At 36.1% G+C, this 23120-nt stretch overlaps 1 protein-coding gene across 2 annotated transcripts; it reads right to left on the reverse strand.

Annotated features, from left to right (window-relative positions):
* Positions 1 to 57: 57 nt before the first annotated feature.
* On the reverse strand, positions 58 to 22959 carry LOC136676399 (glutaminase kidney isoform, mitochondrial-like). Of its 2 annotated transcripts, none has more exons than XM_066653386.1 (18): positions 22707 to 22959; positions 14687 to 14777; positions 14221 to 14339; positions 12872 to 13001; positions 12256 to 12335; positions 11896 to 12059; positions 11502 to 11560; positions 6988 to 7020; positions 6688 to 6746; positions 6486 to 6552; positions 6266 to 6316; positions 4785 to 4961; positions 3588 to 3719; positions 3126 to 3218; positions 2552 to 2613; positions 2040 to 2116; positions 1883 to 1946; positions 58 to 1620 (listed from the first exon to the last, which is right to left on the reverse strand). In XM_066653386.1, the coding sequence occupies exons 1-18, from the start codon at positions 22898 to 22900 to the stop codon at positions 1467 to 1469; spliced, it is 1806 nt and encodes a 601-aa protein (XP_066509483.1). In that variant the 5' UTR covers positions 22901 to 22959; the 3' UTR covers positions 58 to 1466. The 2 variants fall into 2 exon arrangements, with proteins under 2 accessions (XP_066509483.1, XP_066509482.1); XM_066653385.1 differs by having other exon boundaries at positions 14687 to 14783.
* Between the last annotated feature and the right edge of the window lie 161 nt (positions 22960 to 23120).

A 23120-nucleotide genomic window follows, 5' to 3' on the forward strand; every position in this document is an offset into this window, starting at 1 on the left:
AGAAAATTTTATTTTCTTTTTTGTACTGCTTCCTGCCGTCACAGTGCAGTGGTGGGATTTGAATTATTAGGTATTAATAATGTCTTTTTTAACAAATACAAAAAAAAAAAAAAAAAAAAAAAAAAAACACTAATCAAGAAACAACAAAAATCAGTTTTGGGAATGTTCTGCAGAAATGGCTGGTCCCTAAAAACATCTTTTTTGTTCTGAAATATCCACAAATACACACAAAACTAGTGCAAATGGTTCCATACAATCAAAAACATTTCTCTTTTGGATTAGATCACAAATCACAAACTATTCAAAAGGCAAAAAAAAAAAAAAACCCTCACCCACACTGCAATAATAAGCAGATGCCACTTAAATATTTTCCCTACCATTCAGAAGTTTGGATTATAGGCATATCTTAGATTTTTTTTTTCACAGAAATATATCACATATTAAATTTATTTCCATTGTAGAAGTATTTTAGAAACAGCCATGAGTTATTTTGCTTTTTCCATGTAGCCATCCAAGATTTGAAGATTTGATCATCACCTTTGGAATGATTTATTTGTGTATTTTATAATAATTTTATTCTGTACCTTCATCTTTCTGGGTATACATATTGTGACACTTTTTTAGATTTCATTCATCAAGATTTTCTGTCTTTCATAGTTTCTTACAGTTTCCTGACAATTCTTAGTTTTACAGTTCTACTGGAAGCATTTTATAAATTTGTTCATACCTAACCTGGTTTTATAGTGTGGAAAATCATTGTTACCAAACTTCAGAGCAGCACTGAATATATATGTGAATAAATTAAATTAAATTAAATAATCTTTTTTAGAATGATACATCCCACTGAGTAACAGCAGTTTTCTCCACCTCAGGCTCTTTTTATGAAGCCCTCAATCTTTATATTGATATAAACGACATCATTAAAGTCGAAAAATATTCCATATTAAAACAATACATAAATGTACATTGTAAATTATTTAAAATACATTTACAGTGTGTGTATGTGTGAAAACACACACAGTAAAAGGGGAAGGCTACATACACATCACTGCGGACCAGGATAATATGAGCCTGCAAACACAAACATTCACGCACCCAGCACAGCGGGAACTGGATCAGAAGTGCTCAGAACTGAAACCTATAAACACATACAGCTGCAAAATTACGTCGCTAATCTACATTTTCCATAATAGAGACAAACACACACACACAGAAAAATTTACAAACAAGAGAATCTCCTTCAACAAGAAGCCGGTACACACCGAGCGTGAGAAAATGAAATAAATAACTTCTCAAATGATTCTTCTTCAGTTGTTTTACTGACATGTAGTAGCCTGTATGTATCAGAGATGCTGTTCAAACACATTTTAAACATGGCCTCTGTGGAGTATAAAAAATTTACCCTCTCACTGAATTAATAGTAAATAAAGTTTGGTGTGTAAAGACCTGATGAAGACAGAGCTGAGTTACAGCATACCGTCCAGGTTCTTTTCTGCTGTTTCCTTCTCCCCAGCGGCGGTGGTCTCCTGAGGGCTGTATTTGTTGTGATAATCCTGAAGGATGGTCACTACATCATGATGTCCGAAATGCACGGCTTCGTCCATTGGAGTGTTACCCCACCTTAATATTATCATAGAAATAAAACACAAACATCACCTCAAGCATATCTACAATCTGCTGTAATAAATGGTTTAGAGCAGGGGTCGGCAACCTTTACCACTCAAAGAGCCATTTGGACCCATTTCACACAGTAAAGAAAACACTGGGAACCACAAAACCATTTTGAAAATTTAAATGAAATAACACTGTGCATAACTGTTTTTTTGGATGCCACACTATGTGCTGTGGAGCATAAACCTTTCATATATTGGGAGGATTATACCTGTCTCTGGGTACTGGGTTCACTTTACATGCTTCCAAGAGGAAACGAACCACTTCAGCATGACCTAAAAATACAAATGAAGTTTTGTTCAGATATATGCTTTTCTTTTTTGTAAATCATATTTATTTTCTGTTGCTGGAAATAGAGCTCTTGGTACCTTCTGCGGCAGCCACATGAAGAGCTGTTCTTGAGTCATAATCTCTTTGTTCCATATCCATAGAAGACAAAGCAAACCTAGACACACACACATACAGTGCAGCAAAGTTCATTAGACCAAAGACTGCAGGTAGAAAAATGAACAGTGTTACAGTTGTTAGTCAGTCATTGCTTATAATCTCTTAATCCTGATCAAGGTCGCAGTGGGTCCTAGGCATGACCATGGACAGAGCAATGATCCATCACAGGGCAACACACACTCAGCCAGTCACTCAACACACTCACACCTGCAAACAATTTCACATGGTCAATCCACCTACCAGCATGTGTTTTTGGTCTGTAGGAGGAAACAAGTGCACCAGGAGGGAACCCGTGCAGACACAAAGAGAACACACTAAACTCCTCACAGGCAGTGACCCGAGGTGGGGACTGAACCCACAACCCCAGGACATAAGGCTGATGCAGTTGTGTGTGCTTATATGTATACTGTGTATGTTGTGCTTGTGTGCATACCTCCTCAGAGCAGACACATCTCCAGTGTAAGCAGCAAACAGCAGATTTATAACTGACTTCACCTGAGAATCAAACAAATCTTGGTTCAGTTCTTCTCAATGTGCAATAAAATTTTCCACTTTAAAGAGCCCATGTTTCTTGAATTTTCCTGAATTCATATTCTACTTTTTATGTTGGTTTATATACCAAAACCATATATCATTTCCGACTTCTTTGTATCCCTTAGAATTAAATGGGCTGTGCCTTTAGGACTGATTTACATATAAAGGGGCTCTGTTCTGATTGGCTGACCTGCATTGTATTTATAGCTCCATTAAAAAAGAAAGCACTCTGGGTTGAAACACTTCTTAGTTTTTCAGCACAAATGGGTGAGGCTATACTGCTATAGGCCGAAAAAGCAAACATATGTATATGTGTTTTGTGACACTGCGTAAACAGCAAATTCAGTAGAGCTGATTTTACCTTCAGTGAATGAGTTAACTATAACTAGAAACATATTTTCTGGGCACATAGAAGCACTTGTGTTTAAAGGGATGCAAGTCACTGGGAAGAAGAAGGAGGAATAATGCCTCACCCTTTCGTCACCTCCCTCTCTGCGAGGATCCAGCTTCTTAGCAAAATGACGCAAGTTATCGTAGTTGTGGAAGTTGAACAATTGCACCAGATCCTACAGAAAGAGAAATAGATGTATACAGACATATAAATAAAAATACAAGCTTATATATTTGTCGTCCAGGGTCAGAAACTGCATAACAAGTCTAATAGTGATAGCATAAAGGGCTCTGTCCCAGTGTAAACCTGGGTCAATCATAATATGTTTTTTACATATCCATTTTCCAAACTCTAGGATTACACAGGATGCTCAATTGGTTCAATCAAATAGCAGACCAGACGTTAACCACTTAAAATTATTAAAGTCTTTATAAAGTAAATGAGCAGAGCTATACTAGAGCTATACACAGCTATACCTCTTTGCCTGTCCTTTTGTTCTATGTATACACATAGTGAGAAAAAGTGAGAAAGAGAAAGTCTGTACCGTGCAGAACTTGATGCCACGGACACTGTTGCCCAGTTTATCCAGAGGTGGAGACCAACACATTATTCCCATCACATTAGGAACCACCAGCAAAATCCCACCAGCTACACCTGATTTAGCAGGTAAACCCACCTACACACACAGACACGCAAACACTCACAAAAATGTCTCTGACAGCCTTCAAATTCACCTGTAGACCCAAATCTATGATCAGCATTTAATCCATTACTCATTTTTAAAATGTACTGTAGTCTCTCTTTTTTAAGTATTAGCATTAGTATTAATTTGGTATGGTATTTAAGATCTTTTCATTTTGTATTTGTGCCTTCTAGGTATTAGCAATGAATCCTGTATTTAGTGTGATCATGATTCAGGGGTATTTTGACTCAAAGCTATTTATACTCCCTAGGATTCTCTGATTTTAAAAGCCCGTTTTAAAGTTGCTCTTGATAAAAGCAGCTGTAAATGTTGTAAATGTAAACCAGTGGTTACTGATAAAAAATATTCTAGGTGAGGTTGTCTGCACCACATTATCAGTTTCAACAACCATCTCAATACAATTTAACACATACTCCAGGACACCAAATCTCTGTGAAAATCGCATGTCAATCAATATCACATGCACTAACATAGACTGAAACATAATTTTGCGTTGCCATGTTTATGTTATATTTTCTTTCATAGTGCTTTTCCACCAATGAGGAACCCGAACCCAATCTGGAGTGTTAGGTGTGTTTCCACTAAAATAAATTAGAACCAGAAAAGTTAGTTTCCAGCTGGAACCAAAGATCTTAAAAATTCATGAAAATTCATTATGTTGTCTGTGGGCATGTCAAGCGTTTACATTTACACATGTATCATCCCTGGTCTGACCTCGCTGTAAACAAAGAATAAACAATGACCCTGTCATAACTCTGTTTATCTCTGTTTATGGTGCTGTATTCAGAAAAGGTGACGCTAGAACTGAGCGAACTTGCAGCTCTCCCCCGCTGATGTCATATTTTTGGTTCCCATCTACACTGGTGGAAATGTGTGCCAGTCCACTGAAGGACACCAAGGTTCCAAGAATCAGGAATGGACCCAATTTAAGAACCAGAGCTCTTCTGTAACATGATTAAACTATAAATTGCCCTGGATAAGAAGGTTTAACCAATGTCATAATTGTAATGTGTGTGCATAGCGTGCCTGTACACTTACATGGAAGGCAAATTGTCCGGAGAAGTCGTACATGCCACAGGAGTGCATGAGGCTGAGTGTGTTCCTCACAGCCTCTGGGTTGAGCACTCTCTCGCCTGTAATTGGACAGAAGCCGCCGTTGGCTAGTGTAGCAGCCATCACGCTAGCACTCTCACACGTCACCTCAATAGAGCACAGCTAAACAAATGAACAAGCAAACAAACACACAAAAACACAGTTAAACACACAAATATTCTAATTTTATATCAGTTTCATAAGTCCAAATGAAATTATATTGTTTTAAATACTACATCATTTAAAGAGACAAGTCTATATTGTGATCTGTATTTTGATCACCTCAAACGTATAAAATTATTGGTGACTATAATAATAATACATCAATTTTATATAGCGCTTTTCATATAAGAAATATGAAAACTATTTAGATCTGAACTTATTAAAAGGTCAGTGCACAAACCCATTTCCAGAATTAGGGGTTTTGGAAAAATGTAAATAAAACAGAATGCACTAATGTGTTAATCATTTAAATCATATACTTACATGAATATAGAACAAAGACAACATATCTACAGCTGAAACTGAGTAATTGTTTTGAAAACAATACTTGCCCATTTTAAATTGGATGCTAGCAACACATCTCAAGATAAGTTGCAGGGGCATGTTTACTACTGTGTTGCATCACTTCTTCTTCTGACAACACACTGTATACATCTGGGCACTGAGAAGAGCCATTACTGTGGTTCTGAAAGTGGCGTTTTACATTCTAGCTGGAGGATTTCAGCTACTCAACAGTTCAGGTCTTCATTATGTTATTTTTCATTTCATAATGTACCAACTGTTTTCAGCACCTCTGTTTTACTATGGGACAATGCTGTTGTAATACTGTAATGCAGAATGTGGATTGGCACTGTCTTGCTAAAATAAGCAAGGACTTCCCTGAAAAGACAAGGTCTGGATGGCAGCATGTTTCTCCAAAACCTGTATATATTGTTCCACTTTTGAACTGTGGGCTTACGATTCCTTTCCTCTCTAGCCCAGAGCTAGACAGAGCATCCATAAATCCCAAAATGAGTTAAAATGACCTTTTCTTCTTCACCTAGGTTCATCTTAAATGAGCTTGGGCCCAGAGAAGGCAGTGGCATTCTGGATCTTGTATATATGTGGTTTCTTCTTTGCATGTTTTAACTCACATTTGTGGATGCAGCAACGAACTGTATTCACAGACAGTGTTTTTTTGTGTTTCTGAGGCCATGCGGTAATTTCCACTACCACTACAGAATCGTGTCTGTTTTGAATGCAGTGTCACCTGATGGTCTAATATTCAAGTCCTGTTAATATAAGTTTTTGGGCCTTATTCTATATATAAAGAGTATTCTCCAGCTTCTCTGACACTTATAATAATATTATGTAATGCTGATTAGGAAATCCCCAAGTTCTTTTCTTTCTTAAACAGAGAATGCATATTTTTTAAGATTTCTAACCTGAAAGTAGAAGTCCAAGATAGAAGTCATGTCAGTACCCTCTGGGAAACACTATAGACAAATGAGAAAGCAGAGGTATATATATATATATAAAACAAACCTACAAACCTATGAAAGTATACCTATGTATCAATACATTTATCATTTCGAATTTAGTTATATAATACCATTCAAAATGTCTTGATATTTTGAACACATAAAATATTGAAATATTATTCACCTTCTTCTCTTTCAGATAGTAACCAATGGCAAAGTTTCTGTCTCCAGACAACCTCTCAGACTGAAACCTGAAACAGACAAAGCAAAAACATAAAATAAACAACAAAAATGTGCAACTAATAAAAAAGAGCTGCTGATTGTCCAGTTTATAAATTAGAAGCATAAACAGCTTTCTTTAAGCTATGAATTTAAAGGTGACTCACGTAGCATTGCTAAAGCCCACATACTCATTCCCTGCCAGCTTCTTCATAAAGTTCATCACCTACCAGTTAAAAAAGAAAACAAATGTAGTCATATCCCTGACTACTTTAAAAGAGTAATAAGACATTAATCACCAAAACAAAGACATTTTTAATGAAGGCAATTGTTTTATTTTTACAATATTTCTGTGAAGTTCAACTTCTATGGGATCAATCAAACAATCAAACTTTGCAGTCACTGAATAAATCAATTTTCAGTTGAGAACCCTTTATATATAAAAAAGAAATGAAAACATTACTTACGTAGTCAAATTTTTCTGCATTACTTGCTCCTTGCTAAAACACATATAGATGATTTTAAATATTAGCTTGGTAAAAACATTAATGTAAATTCAACTTAAGAGCAACAACACAATGGAAAAAGATTCAAACTATTAATATACATCAAAAATAAATAAAAATACTACAAACTGATTAATACACTAAGTAGTAGAAGGTCAAACATGTTTATATTAGGAAATTACTATAATCAGAATAAAGACATTTAAGTTGAGTAGTTGGTTATAAACAGCAAGAAAAAAAGAAAACCAACAAGAGGCTACATATTACAGCTACATTTGAGTACTGTACATTGACAAATGTAGTAGGTAAACCCTAATAAGTATATTATTCTACAGAAAAGATGGGTTAAATTAAAGTGTGTTTGTGTTATGAAGTGAATATCTGGAGCTCTGAACAGTGTGGGTGGGAAATGTGCAAGTTTTATTGCTCTATTTAAAGATTTGAGATGTGATGAGTGTTGTGGTATGACATATTGTGACATAATCCTATTTAATATTTTCCTAATACAATTTTTTATTTGTTATTTAAACAAAAAAACAAACAAACAAAAAGCAATAATAATGAAAAACATGTTTTATCCTCATTTTAATTATACACAGGATAAAATGTAAAATTATTGTATGCCAATCCTTTAGAAATTTACATAGGGCCCAGCCCACTGTCTTCCTACCAGCAGCCACATTTCTGACATCATCTACCACTGAACATTTAAATGAAATTGCATCCTACACATAATTCTAATCCAAATATGTTTAAAGGTGCTATATATTATTTCAATCCGATACATTTTCTGTAAAAGTCAGCTGTTTGTGCTAGGGAAAATATTCATGTCTTGATAGTCAGCCCTGGGCCAGTAAATGGGAAACTAAAAGAAAAAGCTTGGATGGAGAAACACAGCACTATTCCAGTCAATCAGTAACAGGGGGCGTGCACAGCACAGGGGAATAGGAGATGCAGAGACTGTACCTGCAAGCCCAAGTGGCATTACCTTGGCAATGTGGGTGTATGAATTTGAGTGTGAAATTGAGCAGCACTGAATGGAGGGGTGTGCTTATTTTGCTGAATGTAAATATCAACAGTAGCCCTCCAGAATCATAAGCAGTGCCTTTAACAATTGCTTTTATTCAGAGAAATGTACAGTGGCAAGTGTAATGCTATGTTATTAACCCTGTTCAGTGATATTTATTAGTGATTTAAAGTGGGCATTTCTGTCTGTATGGATAGACTGGAATTGAGCATGTTATCCACTTTACTGACCAATTCTTAAAAATAAACTGTGTAATACTTGTTAAAAATATTAATAGCAAAGCATTGATAATAGGTTCTGTTTTTTTTATCATTGGGCCTGTATCTATACTATTTCTAAATCCAAATTATTACGTTTTTGTATAATTTTGTTTCCCACCCCTACTGATTATTAAATGAAAGTACCTAATATGTATTTGGCAACAATATTGATTTAATCCACACTACATGAAAAAACATGTTTGTATGTAGAGCATTTTAACAATGTGGTGAGTTGAACTGCATTAGGCTTGTGGGTGTAAGGAAAATAAACCTAACAAAAAAGTTTAAAATTATGCACATTTTTTCCACATTGAAGAAATGTGTTGTGTAATCACTGATGATATAAGCGTATTGAAATAGTATGATCAAACATAAAAAGTGTCCTGTTTTATGAAATAAAATCAGCTTTAATACCAAGTTGAATATGATATTAATATTAACTATTAATATTAATATCAATACTAATAATTATTAATAGTCATGAATAATAATAACCATTGATAATTGCTAATAATCAATAATGGTAATAAATAATAATCAATGGATATATATTAACTGCAATGTAGGTGGCTTAGGTTGGTGTTCATCAGATTTATAAATAATATTTGTGAAATTTGTTCAATGAGGAAAAAATACTGAAAGAAAAATTACCGACGCCATTGACCTGTTGGAGTGGTCATAATTTCCCACAGTTCATAATGCTGAAAAATATGAGACAACAATAGAAAAAAACACAAAAAATGCTTGAAAGACACACTACACATTTCCATCCCAGCCTGGATGAACATGCAATTTTTTCTGGAAAATTTTAATGTGAGCCTACAGCAGTGGCCAATATTTTAAGAACAGCCACAACCTTAATATGAGTAGGCAAATTACATTTATCAATAGATAACCTTAATAATAGATTAAGTGTTATTACTCAGTATTATTTAATTCAGTTTATAAATATGCAATACAATAAAAACAAGAAACTCTGATTTGAACTTTTATTTAGCTGAAAAAATCAAAAATAAAAAGGATTTCTGTGTTTTAAATGACAAAATAAATTGTATTTTGTAAATACATTTTGACTTTGATACCTGCTGTACATCCAAAAATAGGTTGGGAAAGCAGCATGTTCAACACAGTGTTAAATGCCCATTCCTTTAAATTAGACTTTTAAATCATTTGGGAATAGAGGATATTAATTGTTGTAGTCTGTGATCCTGAGATGAGCTTGGGCCCAGAGTACTTACTGAGTACTTCTGCATAAAGTTGATCTATGGCATTCTCCTTGTGTAATAGTTTCAGATTGCATTTCATGACACAGCAAAAGATTTGACAATGTTTTTTCTAAAGTACACTTAAGCCCATGTTGCAACAGCAAGCACAGTAGCACACCAATTTCCCTTGCAATACTGTTTGAGAACTTTGTGTCATGCTCTGGCCCTGTCTTGTGTTTTCCTGCTGTGTATCTCCCTTGTTTGCCATGTGCTAGGAGCACATGGCTCTGCTTTTGTTTGTCCTGGTCTTCCCCTTAGCTCCGCCCTAGCCACACCTTATAATCAGTCTCCTTTGTTGCCCTGCCCTCTCATTATCCTTCCCAGGTGTTACTTGTCTGTTCCTTGTCCTTGTCTTTTTTTGGACTACTATATTTCCACATGACCTATCTCCTGCACTATTGCTGGTACTCCTGGTAAAGATGAGTTAATAACCCTTGGTGTTTTATTTTCATCTCGTATTGAAAGACAATAGAAAAATCTAACTGTTAATTGGAGTTAATTTTTTCTGAAAAAATCAAACTCACTTAGTCAATCTTCAGTATGCGAAAGACTAATGAATCCATAATTCAAATAAGGGAAAAGTGTGTTTATTTCATTTGTCAGACAACAGCTAAAACTCCACAAAACTCCACACAACTGGAACTGTGAAAACCTGCTTGGTTGTGCAAGATTGCTCCCCTCAGACAAGGATCACCTTTGGAGAGTTACTGAGGTCCTGTCATCTAACCAAAAAGTAATTGCCTGGAGTTTGCTAAACACTACTGGAACTTTCACTGAATCAGGTTCTATGGTCAGATGAAACAAAAAACCTTCTTGGAAAAAAAAAAAAAAAAAAAAAAACTGAGGCTGAAGAACCTGAGGCTGAAGTATGGGCACCCTTAGGGTATATTCTATCATGAATTTCATGAAATACCTAGAAATTTAAATCAAAATCTGTGCCTCTCTGACATAAAATTAAATTTGGGTAATCACTGAACGTTCCAGCAGGACAATGATACAATAAAATACGTGCAGATGAAGAAAAAATGTTACACAAATTCAAGCTTCTGCTTTAGCCATCACAGTCCTCTGAACTAAATCCCATAGAAAACTTGGGGTGTGAGCTTAAGAGGAGAGTACATAAGAGAAGACCTAGGAGCCTGGATAATCTGTAGAGATTCTGTAAAGAGGAATGGTCTCAAATGACCTGCCTCAAATTAACCAAACTTTATAAATTACGAAAAGCCTAACTGCTGTTTTACTGCCCAAGAGTTATACATGCAAATGCAGGGTTGCTAATAAGTGTAGCACATGGTTTTGCTAAAAATAATTATGCAATCTTCATTTATGTCTCCAAATATATTAAATTAAAATGACATGAAATTCATAAAATGCACAAATATGTGAATTTTTATAACCCTCATCATTACCAGGGTGCCAATAATTATGGAGTGGACTGTAAATATAAGATATGATTTCATAATCTAAGAATCCTATTTATATTATATTTTTTGTGGCAAAAGGAGTCTGAGTCCAAACAAAAAAATATAGGCAGATGTTTGAGTCTAAAATTGAAACCAGAGCTAGTATGTGCGTGTGTAACAAAACTGCAGAAATGCCATGGAAGATTACTGTGAAATGAACCCATGGCACGTGCTATTCACAGCTCGCTCTTCATCACCTGTTATATGTATTCTCTCTCTGTCTCTCTCTCCACCCCCCACTCACCCATGTCTAAAAAATCTCTCTCAGAATCATTATTCATAATCTTAATCATTTTTATGAGAACAAAATAAGGCGCCACCACCCACTCTGCAAGTTTTTGCCATCACCCATCAGATATCTGTTGGACATCCCACATGGGCATAGAGATGTTTTTTTGTTTTGTTTTGTTTTGTTTTATTTCAACCACAGACTGTTATAAGCAGTTGTAAACAGATTTACCTTGATAAGTGATGTACATACTATTGCTCCTGCGTTTACCATGGGATTGTGTGGCTTATCTAAAAATAGAAAATTGGGTAAAAACATTTACACACAGACATTTAACACTTGCATTTAATTGTGTGTTTGGTGATTGAATCATGTTCAGATTTTTACTTAATCACATTAAGTGAAAAATGTAAATTCATTGTGATCAAAAAATGCATCCATTGCTGGTGTAAATGGAATGTTTTCTATGTCCAAATACAAGTATATGATGCTTTCCTGAGTCCTAAAGCTTTGTAGTGGTTTACATGAATATTAAAGTGAGAAGGAAGCCAACATGAACATGAATATTAAAGTGAGAAGTGAATGTTACAAAACGAGTGTGTGTGTGTGTGTGTGTGTGTCTCACCGTCTTCGTCAAGGAAAAGTTTGTTGAAACGCAGGCCACTGGGCTCTTTCCCAATGAAGCGGTGGACATATTCTGTGCCATGGTCATGAACAGCTACGGCATATTTCAGAGGTTTCACACATGACTGTAAACAAAATGGCACTTTAGTATCCCCCACTGTGTGTCTGTAAAAAGATAGATAGATAGATAGATAGATAGATAGATAGATAGATAGATAGATAGATAGATAGATAGATAGATAGTGAGAGAGAGAGAGAGCAAGAGCAAAGATGAGAATGAATAAGTATAAAATGTACAAGATTCACAGTGTAATAGAATCCTATTTATTTATAAAAACACACTCCAATCTAATGCTGGTACCTCTGTCCATCCACAGTACACAGAGAAACGGCCCATAGGTCAGGACTGAACTTTGCCAGCTGAGGAATATAGTCTGCTACCTACACAAATTAATATCAGCATTAATCACAGCTTAATATGCCCACAGGTTGTAATGAAAAAAAGTATACAAGTGTGATTTTGTTTTATAGTTAGCAAGACTTCTGATATATATTAGCTGGTAAAATGATATTTATGCCATGCAAACAGCTTATTTTGCAAAGAAAATATAAAATATACAAAAGTGTATACATTTTAAAGTATGTTTTGTAAAACTCAAGTGAAACATACTCGAGTATGTTGTGTAAAACTCGAATTTCTCCATTCGATGGTGTCTATCAGTCTTTGAGTTAACTGGTGTTTGCTGGTGTCTGTTGTGTCTACTGACATCTGTAGAGATCTTGCAGTGTCTTTTTCATGTCTGTGTCTCTCTGATGTCTGTTGTAGATTTTTGATGTGTTCTGTGGTTGTTTTGTATCAGGTTGTGTTTAGATGTTTTCTGGTGTGTGCAGGTGTCTGTTTGTTCTGGCTTTTAAAATAACAGCATTTCCTCAAAAAAAAAAAAGAAAAAAAAAAAAGAACAGGAATCTTCAGGCACCTGTCCTCCAGAGAGTTTCTTGGCATTCTCATACAGCTCGTCAATGTGTGATGTAAATGACTGGAAATCAGGAATAACAAATTTCCTCCGGAACGCCTGAGTCAACAGCACAATATTACTCTGAACACACCTGAGAGAGAAATAAAACGTGAGAGAGTGAATATTAACACATTTATTGAAGAAAAGCAGATACACATTTATACATAAATACATTTCAATATGTTCCATTCTCAGTATAACGGAACACACTTTCTCTCAATCTCATTTCAGCCCTCTTGTTATTGCTGTCTTCCTGAGATTGAAATAATTCCATCTGGAAATATCCATTTGGTATTAGCGCACACACACACACACACACACACACACACACACACACACACACACACACACACACACACACACTTAAATCCCTCCTACACACTGTGCGTGACATATTAAAAGAAGCAAAAATGTGCATGTGAGTAAAATGCAAAATATACACATTTTAATTAGAAACAGATGTACATTATTACACCAAATATTTAACAAGGAGTAATTCTACTTGTAAAAACTGGAGATGCCGCCAGTGTTTTCATATACTAATTGTTTTGCTAAATGTATTTTTAGGAATTTCTGAAGTATTGCATGTTCCCAGAATATTGACAATGATACTGCAATCTTAATACACTAGAAAGCAAAAGGAAAATGCATAAATAAATGAATTAAAAATAAATCAAATAAACACTAATATCAGAATAACATAAGATACATTTATTTAAAAGTAAGAAATGAACAAAATACATTTATGATTTCCTATTCAGTTTATATATAATTACATAACCATGACATAGTGAACCTAAAATTGTTTCAATAGGGCAGAAAATTTTAGAATTTTGTGAATTAGTGAGAACATTCTAGAACTGCTGTTAATCTTTTATAAGCAGCTTTGTGTGACCAATCAAAGATCAGAACATTGGAATCAGCTCTTTAATTGTTTACGTTGTGCAGAAATAAAGAACATCAAAGTAACATCTTAAGCTCAAGGGGAACGTCAGAGTATTTTAATGATCCATGACCACTCCAGACAAATATAAATAAATAAATAAATAAAACACCTTCACACACACATGAAGTCAGCATGATCTTTAATTTGCGCTGTATTATATATAACTTATGTTTGTTTATTAATGTTTTGTCAGATTGTTCTTTTATAACATCAACCTGCCCAGGGACTGCAGATGAAAATTAGCCATTTGGCTAAATCTGGCACATTTACATTATGAATTGATGATGTTGAATAATGCGTATTGTCCCTGTTCTTTAAATAAATAAATAACAAATAACAACAACACAAACACACACACACTTACTTTTTAAATAGGTGTCTGTCCAGGGCTCCGTCTGATGTGGTCTTCAGAGTAACCTTCAGCATTTCCATACACTCCTTCAGACGAGGATCACCTGTACGGAGACCAGTTGCTTTCAGTGCCTACACACACACACACACACACACACATACCCAAAACATGTTAATTACCTGAGGAGAATACACGAGACGAGAATAGGACGAGAATATTTAACCCGTTTCTAAGAATGAACTCTGAAGGTCTGGCTGAAGATTTCTCTGAAACTTAAAGCACATATTGCTGAAAGATCAAAAGCTGTAATAAAGTGTGGGCATAATAAATACAGAAATGGTTCTCATTATATTTATACACTTCTGTGTATTTATGTGTTTAATATTAGTGTTTTTGCTGAGAAATTAATGGCTTGCGCCCTACCATTTGCAGAAATACATGCAACATGATTAAAAACAGTATATGTGGGTGTGTTTACCGTGGTGAATTTGTGTGCTGGGATTTTTTCTTGACCTTCTGCAATTGTGTAGAAAAGCAAGTCTTCTAGACTGGGCAAAATCCCTGCCTTCCTTCTCCTGTAACACACATACACACTGTGAGAGAGTGGTCACATGCTCTAGACTGGATGTACGTAACTATAAACAAGACACTCTGCACTGAAAACAACAAGAAGCAATTACTTCATAGAATACTGGCACAGAACTGAGATTTATTTCAACTTTAATACCAAAATGTCAGCCAAGAAAGATTTTTTTATATACTTGAATATCAGATAACAAAATAACTGAAGGGCTGCATATGAATAAATCTTGTAACTAAGAATTTCCAGCTATTAGCTAGTTACCAAAAACATGTAGACACCTGTAAGTTAATGTTTTGTCTGAAATTAAGTGTATTAATTAGAGGTTTGCTCCTTGCTACGGTAACTGTCTTTGGGAATAATTTGAGAGGACCTGAAGAGCAAACACAAGCATTTTGTATATATTGTACTGATGTTACATGATTAGTTGTGGATCACAGCTATTCGCAGTTAAAAGCTCCATAACTCTAGAGAACACAGATCCACTGCTGGACAGACTCTTGGCTTTGGGCATAGTGACAAAGGCTCATGTGCAGCTGCTCCAAAGCCATTCTTTTAATCAATCCTTTGGAGATAAATGCACCTTAAAACTGGTGGATTCACTAAGGTGACTGGATATTTTTAGAAATATAGTGCAGGTCAAATATAGTTTACAAATTTTATTTCATATGAGATTTCACTGACATTGTGATGGAGTTGAAATCTTTTCTCATGTGGAAAGAAAGAGGAGTTAGTGTGTTATAGGTTGTAAGAGAAGCCCAAGATCACACAATACACACAAACCCAGTGTATATACACGGTGTATAATAAAAATAGTGTTTAAATATATTCAAACATTACAAGAAATTCAAAATCAGGTTCTGAAGGATGATTGTGGGATAGCTTTGGCTTCACAACTGAGGAGCTTTCTCCATGTTGGAGAGGGATTTCTGAGCAAAACATAACACAGTACAGCTTCTAAGACTGGGTCTAACCATCCAGAGATTAGTCTCAGAGGACAACTACTTTATTTTATTTATTTATTTTTGTCAGAGTTTATATGTTAACACAATTTAAAATTATTTGAAATTTTGAGACACAATTATATACATTTTAACATTTATTTAAACACTGTTAACTATTAGAATGCCTTATAGGCTTTAAATGTTAAAAGTCTGCAGTTTAAGCCAAGGTTTCTAGATAACAATGAAATATCCTTCAGGATCTTATAACAAAAGAAAACTGTAGCCAGTATTTTTGACTAACTAACTGCTAGAGTCACTAAGTTCTAAGCATGGTCTCTGGATGGCTGAGAGCATCACAGAACATCAGAAAGTTCTAGAATCTTTAGTGTTGAAGTGGGAGTCAGAGGGGCTCTAGGAAATGGAACAGAGGACTGGATGTTAGACAGTTCTAAAGTGGAAGATCACAATGGAGAAGAAAGAAGTTCTGGAATGTCTGAAAGACTCAGGAGCATGTGAAAATTGTTCCAGAATGTTTAAACCTGGGTCAGTATAGTTCTAGAGTGGTGCATATAAGTATTAGAAGTTTTGTATGTTGAATATGAATGAGGTTCTCGAGCCAAGTATGTGTCTGAAATGGCTCCCTATTTACTATTCTCCATATTACTCATTATACAGCGCACTATTATATGGAACTGAATTCAGGAGGATAGTAAACGGTTTTGGACACTAACTCATGCATGTTTTTACCAAACAACGCAGTGCATTATGGGTATCTACTCTCCACTAGTGTCAGCAAGTGAACATGGGTGGTACACTAACTTTTTTGATGCATTGTGGAATTTTTTGAGTCCTCTGAAAATCCTGCACTAGGTTTACAAAATGGTGGAACACAAAATCAATTGCACTATATAGTGAATAGGGCGCAGTTTCTGACATGCCAATAGGCTGGGTGGAAGCAGGTGCCAAAAGTTCTAGAGTGTGGACAAATGGATTGAGATATCAGAAATGATAGCTTCTTGTCCAAGAAATGTATGTCAGTGTTGACGAGTTCTAGTGGTAGAAATGTCAAAAGCAGTGAAGAACGAGAACAGTTCTGAAATGTGGAATGTCAGAGTGGTGTTATAAATATTCTAGATTGAGAAGGGTTCTAGAGTGTAAAATGTTCCAATGCTGGTTAAAGGGGATTTTGGAGGAAAGAAGCTGCAAGACACTACTGTGACTAAAAGGAAAACAGACAAAACGACATTTAATACTTACACAACAAATTCAAAAGCAAGCAGATCAATCAAAGGGAGAGAAAATACACAGAATGAATGAGAGAATCACTCATAAATCAGGACAACATACCACCTCATTCATCATGGTCATAGCTCTCATTATGATGATTAATAACCAGTCTCAGAAAACAAGTTAAAAGTTGTTAAAAAAAACCCTGAAAAGAAAGAAAACAAAACAATAATGTAAAGTACGTAATACTGAGTATTTCCTGAATTGAAGTATCCAACAAAACAGAAGGGTAAAACTACAAAACCTAAACGATTCCCTGATTAGTGAAAAACACTGTGGTGAAGAGTCACATTATGGAGATGTTTTCAAAAAAAAGAAATTCATTCATTCTATCATATGACTGTCAGGCCTATGGGTTACATGATCTTAAAATAATGCAGTAAGGATTTCACCTAGAGACAATGAACAGTAGGGCTGAATGATTTGGAAAATAATATTTGATTGTGTTTTTTTCTGCCCATTATTTCAATTTTAAAAACTTATTATTTATTTTTAATTTTTTTTTGCCAGAATATATATTTTTTTGGAGGCTTGTAAGTTGATCCTTAGTGTGAGACTTTTTAAATGTATAAATGTTAATTTTATTACCCGTATTCAAGCTTAAAATGCAGCTATAAGTGCTTTTAAATGATGCAGTGAAAGTTTTTCATTCATTCATTCATTATCTGTAACCGCTTATTCAGTTCAGGGCCATGGTGGGTCCGGAGCCTACCAGGAATCTCTGGGCGCAAGGCAGGAACACCCTGGAGGGGGCGCCAGTCCTTCCCAGGGCAAGGTAAAGTGTTTTCTATTTTTAAATCTTAATATAATACAAGCTTTAACACATTCATTTTAAGAGTCTCTTCATGGACACTTAAAAAGTGCTGAGAAATGATTGGATCCCCAGGACCAAAATTCAAAGCAATGACCTACCACAGTGGTTCTCAATCCTGGTCCTGGTATACCACTGACCTACATATTTTAAAGAATCCCTTGCTTCAAACACAGCTAAGGCGACTCATGAACTAATTGCCAACCCCTTAATGAGTTGAACTGTGAGTTTTAGAGCAAGGAGAACAATAAATCATTCCGGTCAGTGGTACTTCAGGGCCAGGATTTAGAACCACTGATATAGCACACAGGGTGACAGAGAAACTATGAATAAATCTAGATCCCCTTAGGTGTCGTACAGTTAAGCTTTTCTCTTTCCTCCTCTTTGAGCCCACTCTACCATTGTGACTGAGGCCAATGTGCTCTGTCACCAACCCTTCACCTATTACTCACTTCTTCTTACTCCTTCCTGCTGAGTTAATCCACACAGCAGGAGTGTACAAAACCCTCTACAGATCGAACTAGTGTAATGCCAACATATAAACATCAGCAGGAAGATGTTACAGCAGTTAAGAATGTCATTCTTCCAACTTGAAGTGGTGCAGCTGTAGTGGTTCAGCATAACACTGACCAAGTTTGGTACTACAGCATTTTAATTTAATGAAAATGATACTCATAAAAAAATCTTATTTATAGTGGCTAGCAAAAGAGGCAATCCTATGTTGATGGTATATAATAAATAAATGATTAATGTTTAGATGTAATTCATTCATCTTCTTTAACTGCTTCGTCCTGTGGGCATCCTGTGCTTCATCCTGGGCGCCCATCTATCACACACTCACCCATGCACTCATACCATGGGCAATTACACACAATCAACTGATGTGTGATTTTTTTGGACAGGAGCATGCAGAGGAAACTCACACAGAGATGGAGAGAACACAGCAAACCCCTTACAGACAATGACCCGAGGCAGGGAATGAACCCAGTACCCTGAAATCCTGGAGCTGGGCTCTTTTTTAAAGCTCTACATCCAGGATTAGATGTAGAGAGAAGTAGATAGAATGAAATATGGCCACAAGCTCATCAGCAATCTAGAAGAGATTAGTCCGGTGTAAAGTGTGTATTAGTAACCAGCAAAGGTCGTTGTCACACATTTGCTTTTGGCAAACTATAAAGCAGGGCATGCTAGCATTCTGCTAAGCCTCAACTTCCCTAAATTGACAGCCACTGATCCCCTGCTGTAGCGGAACTATGCCAGTGGTCAGCATGGTGTTACATACACAGATCAGAACTGGAAGATAAGTGAATGGTAACTGGATGACAATAAGTAGTGACGGAAAGCCCTGGGCCCTGGGTCTTTGGCTGGTCAGGCTTCATGTTTTATCCTCTCGTTCCTGCCAGGGGAGAGATTATCCAGATGTGCTCATAAAAATGAAACATGATTTGTTGGGTATCAGACATATCCACATTTATAAATCATATTTACATGTACAGAGCTGGACTATATCATACAATATAAGCAATCGCTATAGCAAATTAAATTGGAAAAGTTCATCGTCCTTAACCAAATGGAAGGCCTGATTTGGAAATCACAAACATATTCTGATATCCAGTATTTTTCATATAAATATCTGATGATCTTAATACACAGACATGTTCAACTTCGGGAGCTGCACTGGAAGCCTTACATGTTAAATTAACAATCAATATCATTAGCATGTGACTTACATCATAGTTGGTGTGATTAATTTTGAGAGTAAATAAAATGATGCAGCTAAAAATAATTTTGCAAATGCAACCAACTGGCAAAGCACTGTTTAGGGTCCAAATTTTGCTACTTTATTATAGAGCTAGAGCTATGAGGCTAAGCTAATACTAATAAAAGACTGTTTGTTGTTGTTCTTGACTCCGCCCTAGTCCCCGCCTCTGTCTCATTGTCTCCAGGTGTTCCAGTGATTCAGAGTAGGGTCCGGACCCACCTCGACCCTGAACTGGATAAGTAGTTACAATGAATTAATGTTACCCCATTGCTGCTTAGTGACATCAGCCTCCTAGCCCTTGCTCTAACTAAAGAAGCAAATGTGGAGTTATGTTTTAAATTTTTCCTGAGCTACTCCATTAATACACATAAAACAACATATGTAAGAGCAGAAATACCTTTACACATTGAAAAAAATAAATCACATAAATTAGTCTTTCATGGTGGCATTATCATTACCACAATCATCATCATATGATTAGAACCAGAGTCATGGATCATGAAGAAACAGTGTGAACATGTGCACTCACACTCTCACACTCTCACACACACACAAACACATATATTACACACAGGCAGACATACACCTCTGGCAGTCAGCTGGTCAGCTGGTGCTGCCATATCCGATGCAATCTGAGCTCCAGATTGTGATGTGTTTTTTCACTGGCCCTGGAGTGGACTGTCCTCACTGTGAGCTGTGAATTTCCACTGGTGCCACGGCCTCATTTCACCATCAAACAATGAGAACGACACAAACACACATCTCGCTCATTGACAGCCAGACTGATGCTCTTCTGTCCTGAAGGCTTTTTGGTGACCTTTCCGTACTGGCGGCAATGCAGTGCCACATGTACCACAAAACATTTAAAGGTCCACTACTTTTTGAAATACATGGTTGTGTGTGTTTGTGTGTGTGTATGTGTGCTTTTGTGTTTTAAATCAGACCAGCTGTTCTCACCTCCAGCCCAAAAACATAGAGCAATTTACAAACCATACTAATGATGATGAAGGGAGGGCAAAAAGAGAAAAAAGGAGGGAAAGGAGGAAGAGAACAAAAGACATTAGTAAGAGAATAAAGAGAACAAGTGAGCATGAGAGACAGTGAGAGAGAGAGAGAGAGAGAGAGAGAGAGAGAGAGAGAGAGAGAGAGAGAGAAAGAGAATTTGCACCTGCTAGCCGTTTGAGCTTACTTTTTAACGGTAGCCATTGATTCTGGTAGTAAGTTCTTTTTTCTGGTTGCTGTGTGTTTACAATGGCCAGTTACACTTTGCATCAGTGAATCCCACATTTTGTTGACAAAGTGTTAGAATTAGGTTTTTGAGAGTTACTGATGAATGAGGGTCAGTGGTGGCACCCGCTAACTTTACACGAATTAGTGCACGTTTTAGCACTGGACATCAATTCTTATGATAAATGCTTTTCTGTCAGTTGCTGTGATTATAACGACTAGAGTAATACGAACGTTACATTTTATGGTTGTAATTTCATGGTCCAGTGAAAATTATGAGCGACGTATATGTTTTATTATGCAGTCAACACCATTTTATTCAATTACACACATTCCCCAGGCTCAACAATGAGGTAGAGTGTATCACTAAATGTCCCAATTGTGTTTATCACTCGACGCCTCGAGAGCCATTTGTGACTGATGTGAATATTCCTTGGCTTAGACGGTCTGTGTGTGCGCTTGTGAGAAAAGAGAGAGAGTTGTGTGTGAAATTTTATTGATATAAAGTATTAGGGTTATTACTTTTATCAGTATTTATCAGTATTATATCAGTAATTGTTACCAAAGAGGATATCTGTTAGCTCACAAAAAAGACTTATTTTTCATTGTTATTTTCCAAGTGTGTTGAGCTGTAAACACAAGTGGAAGAAAATTTCTTTCTCTCTCTCTCTCTTACTCTCTCTCTCTCTCATTCCCACCCATCAGTCAACACATTGCACAAGCATCTGCTAGTTGATCTAAGAGAATGAGCCGTTAGTGTTCTCCTTTTTTTGAGCTCCAGAGACAATGTGTCACAGTTTGAAAAGTTGGGGTGGAGCGCTATGTGTTGAGTGGATGATCACATTTGGGAGCAAACTGGTTTAATACAAAATATTTCAAAACACTTGGAAATACTTGACACAAACAAATAAAAAACAACAACTCAGAACTGACATACAGGGGGAAATAATTCATGTTAATTAACGAGTGTGGCCCTCAACTGTTTCTTACTGTAAGAAAATAAAAGAAATCAAAACCTGCATTAGGCAAAATGAGTCATAATGTTTACAACAAATTTCTTTTGTATTTGTAATTCATCAAAATTCATCAAACACTTAAGGAAATGTACTACATCTGGACCGTGACTAAATATACCATACAGCATCAACAGAGTGCTTTCTCCAATTATCTAACTGCTACTGAATATCATAATTTCCATTAAAGCAAGATAAACAGGAGGACATACTAATACTGCAATATTATACAGATAAACCTGACCTTCACCAGTCATTGAGAAAGGAGGGGGGGGGGTGGATGTTAAAGCCTCACACCAACACGCTCCTGTCATCTCATTATAACATTATATAATATTCAAAATTATTTTAAAAAGATTATATTTCCACTTAGCTAATATCTGCTGTGTTTACTAGCTGTTATTAAGTAGTTAAGTAGGTATTATTTAGTAATTACATGTTCATACCAAAACAATGACATATTGTATCATACTGTGATGTATTTGATCAACAATGTACATACAAATTAAAATATAATTTTAAAATGTAATCATAAAAATGATATAGCTGTGCCACATGGTTTCATATAAGCTTTATAACCTAAATTGTCATAGTCATATAGCATATGTGTTAGGACAGGACAGTTTTAAAGTAAATGTATGTATACACTTTGAAATCCTAATATATCTTATCGAGGTGCCTTTTACGATTTGACGTGACGTCACTCTGTATCGATCACTCCCAGGACAGGCCTATAATAATACATAAACGAAGAAATGAGTGAATGAATGTGACCTGAGCCTGTGTCCAGCCAATGAAAGAAGGGCGGGCTCTCTCAAATGTGCTTACCTTTAATAACATTAAAGTTAAACATTTAAATAGCGAATGTACTCACTTATCCGTGTCTTTCGCGCTGTGAGCTGCTCCAGCGTCTGTTTTGGAGCAGAAAGCACGACCACAGACCCTCACAGGCCGGCATCCAGCCGCTGAGGGCCGCCGCTCTTCCGCAACGGTGCTCTCACATATAACACGTCTTAAACCGCCTCGGTACGCCTCCCTTAACGCGTGAAAGCCCCTAAACTGGAACATTTTAATTTATCACAATTGTTTTTAATACGTCTATGTCAAACTCGCTAAAACCTAAACAATCCTTGTCTTTCAGCAGCCGTTATAGCACTGGGATGCTCCTCTACGGTTTTAAAGCGTGATCAACGCCAGAGCGCTCCTGATTGGCTGACATTGCAGCTGGTACCACCCCTGCTCAAACGTTATTGGTTAGAACGGTGCAATGGTCATTGCTGATTGGAGA

This window comes from Hoplias malabaricus, chromosome X2 (genome assembly GCF_029633855.1).
Source record: "Hoplias malabaricus isolate fHopMal1 chromosome X2, fHopMal1.hap1, whole genome shotgun sequence".
NCBI lineage: Eukaryota > Metazoa > Chordata > Actinopteri > Characiformes > Erythrinidae > Hoplias > Hoplias malabaricus.

Excerpts from the sequence above, each read along its gene's own strand:
- LOC136676399 (XM_066653385.1), bottom strand. The coding sequence starts at position 22,900 with ATGTTCCAGTTTAGGGGCTTTCACGCGTTAAGGGAGGCGTACCGAGGC. Across the intron at positions 12,060-12,255 it reads TGTACTGTGGATGGACAGAG|ACACACAGTGGGGGATACTA; the intron begins GTACCAGCATTA and ends ATCTTTTTACAG. Across the intron at positions 2,117-2,551 it reads GATGTGTCTGCTCTGAGGAG|GTTTGCTTTGTCTTCTATGG; the intron begins GTATGCACACAA and ends GTGTGTGTCTAG.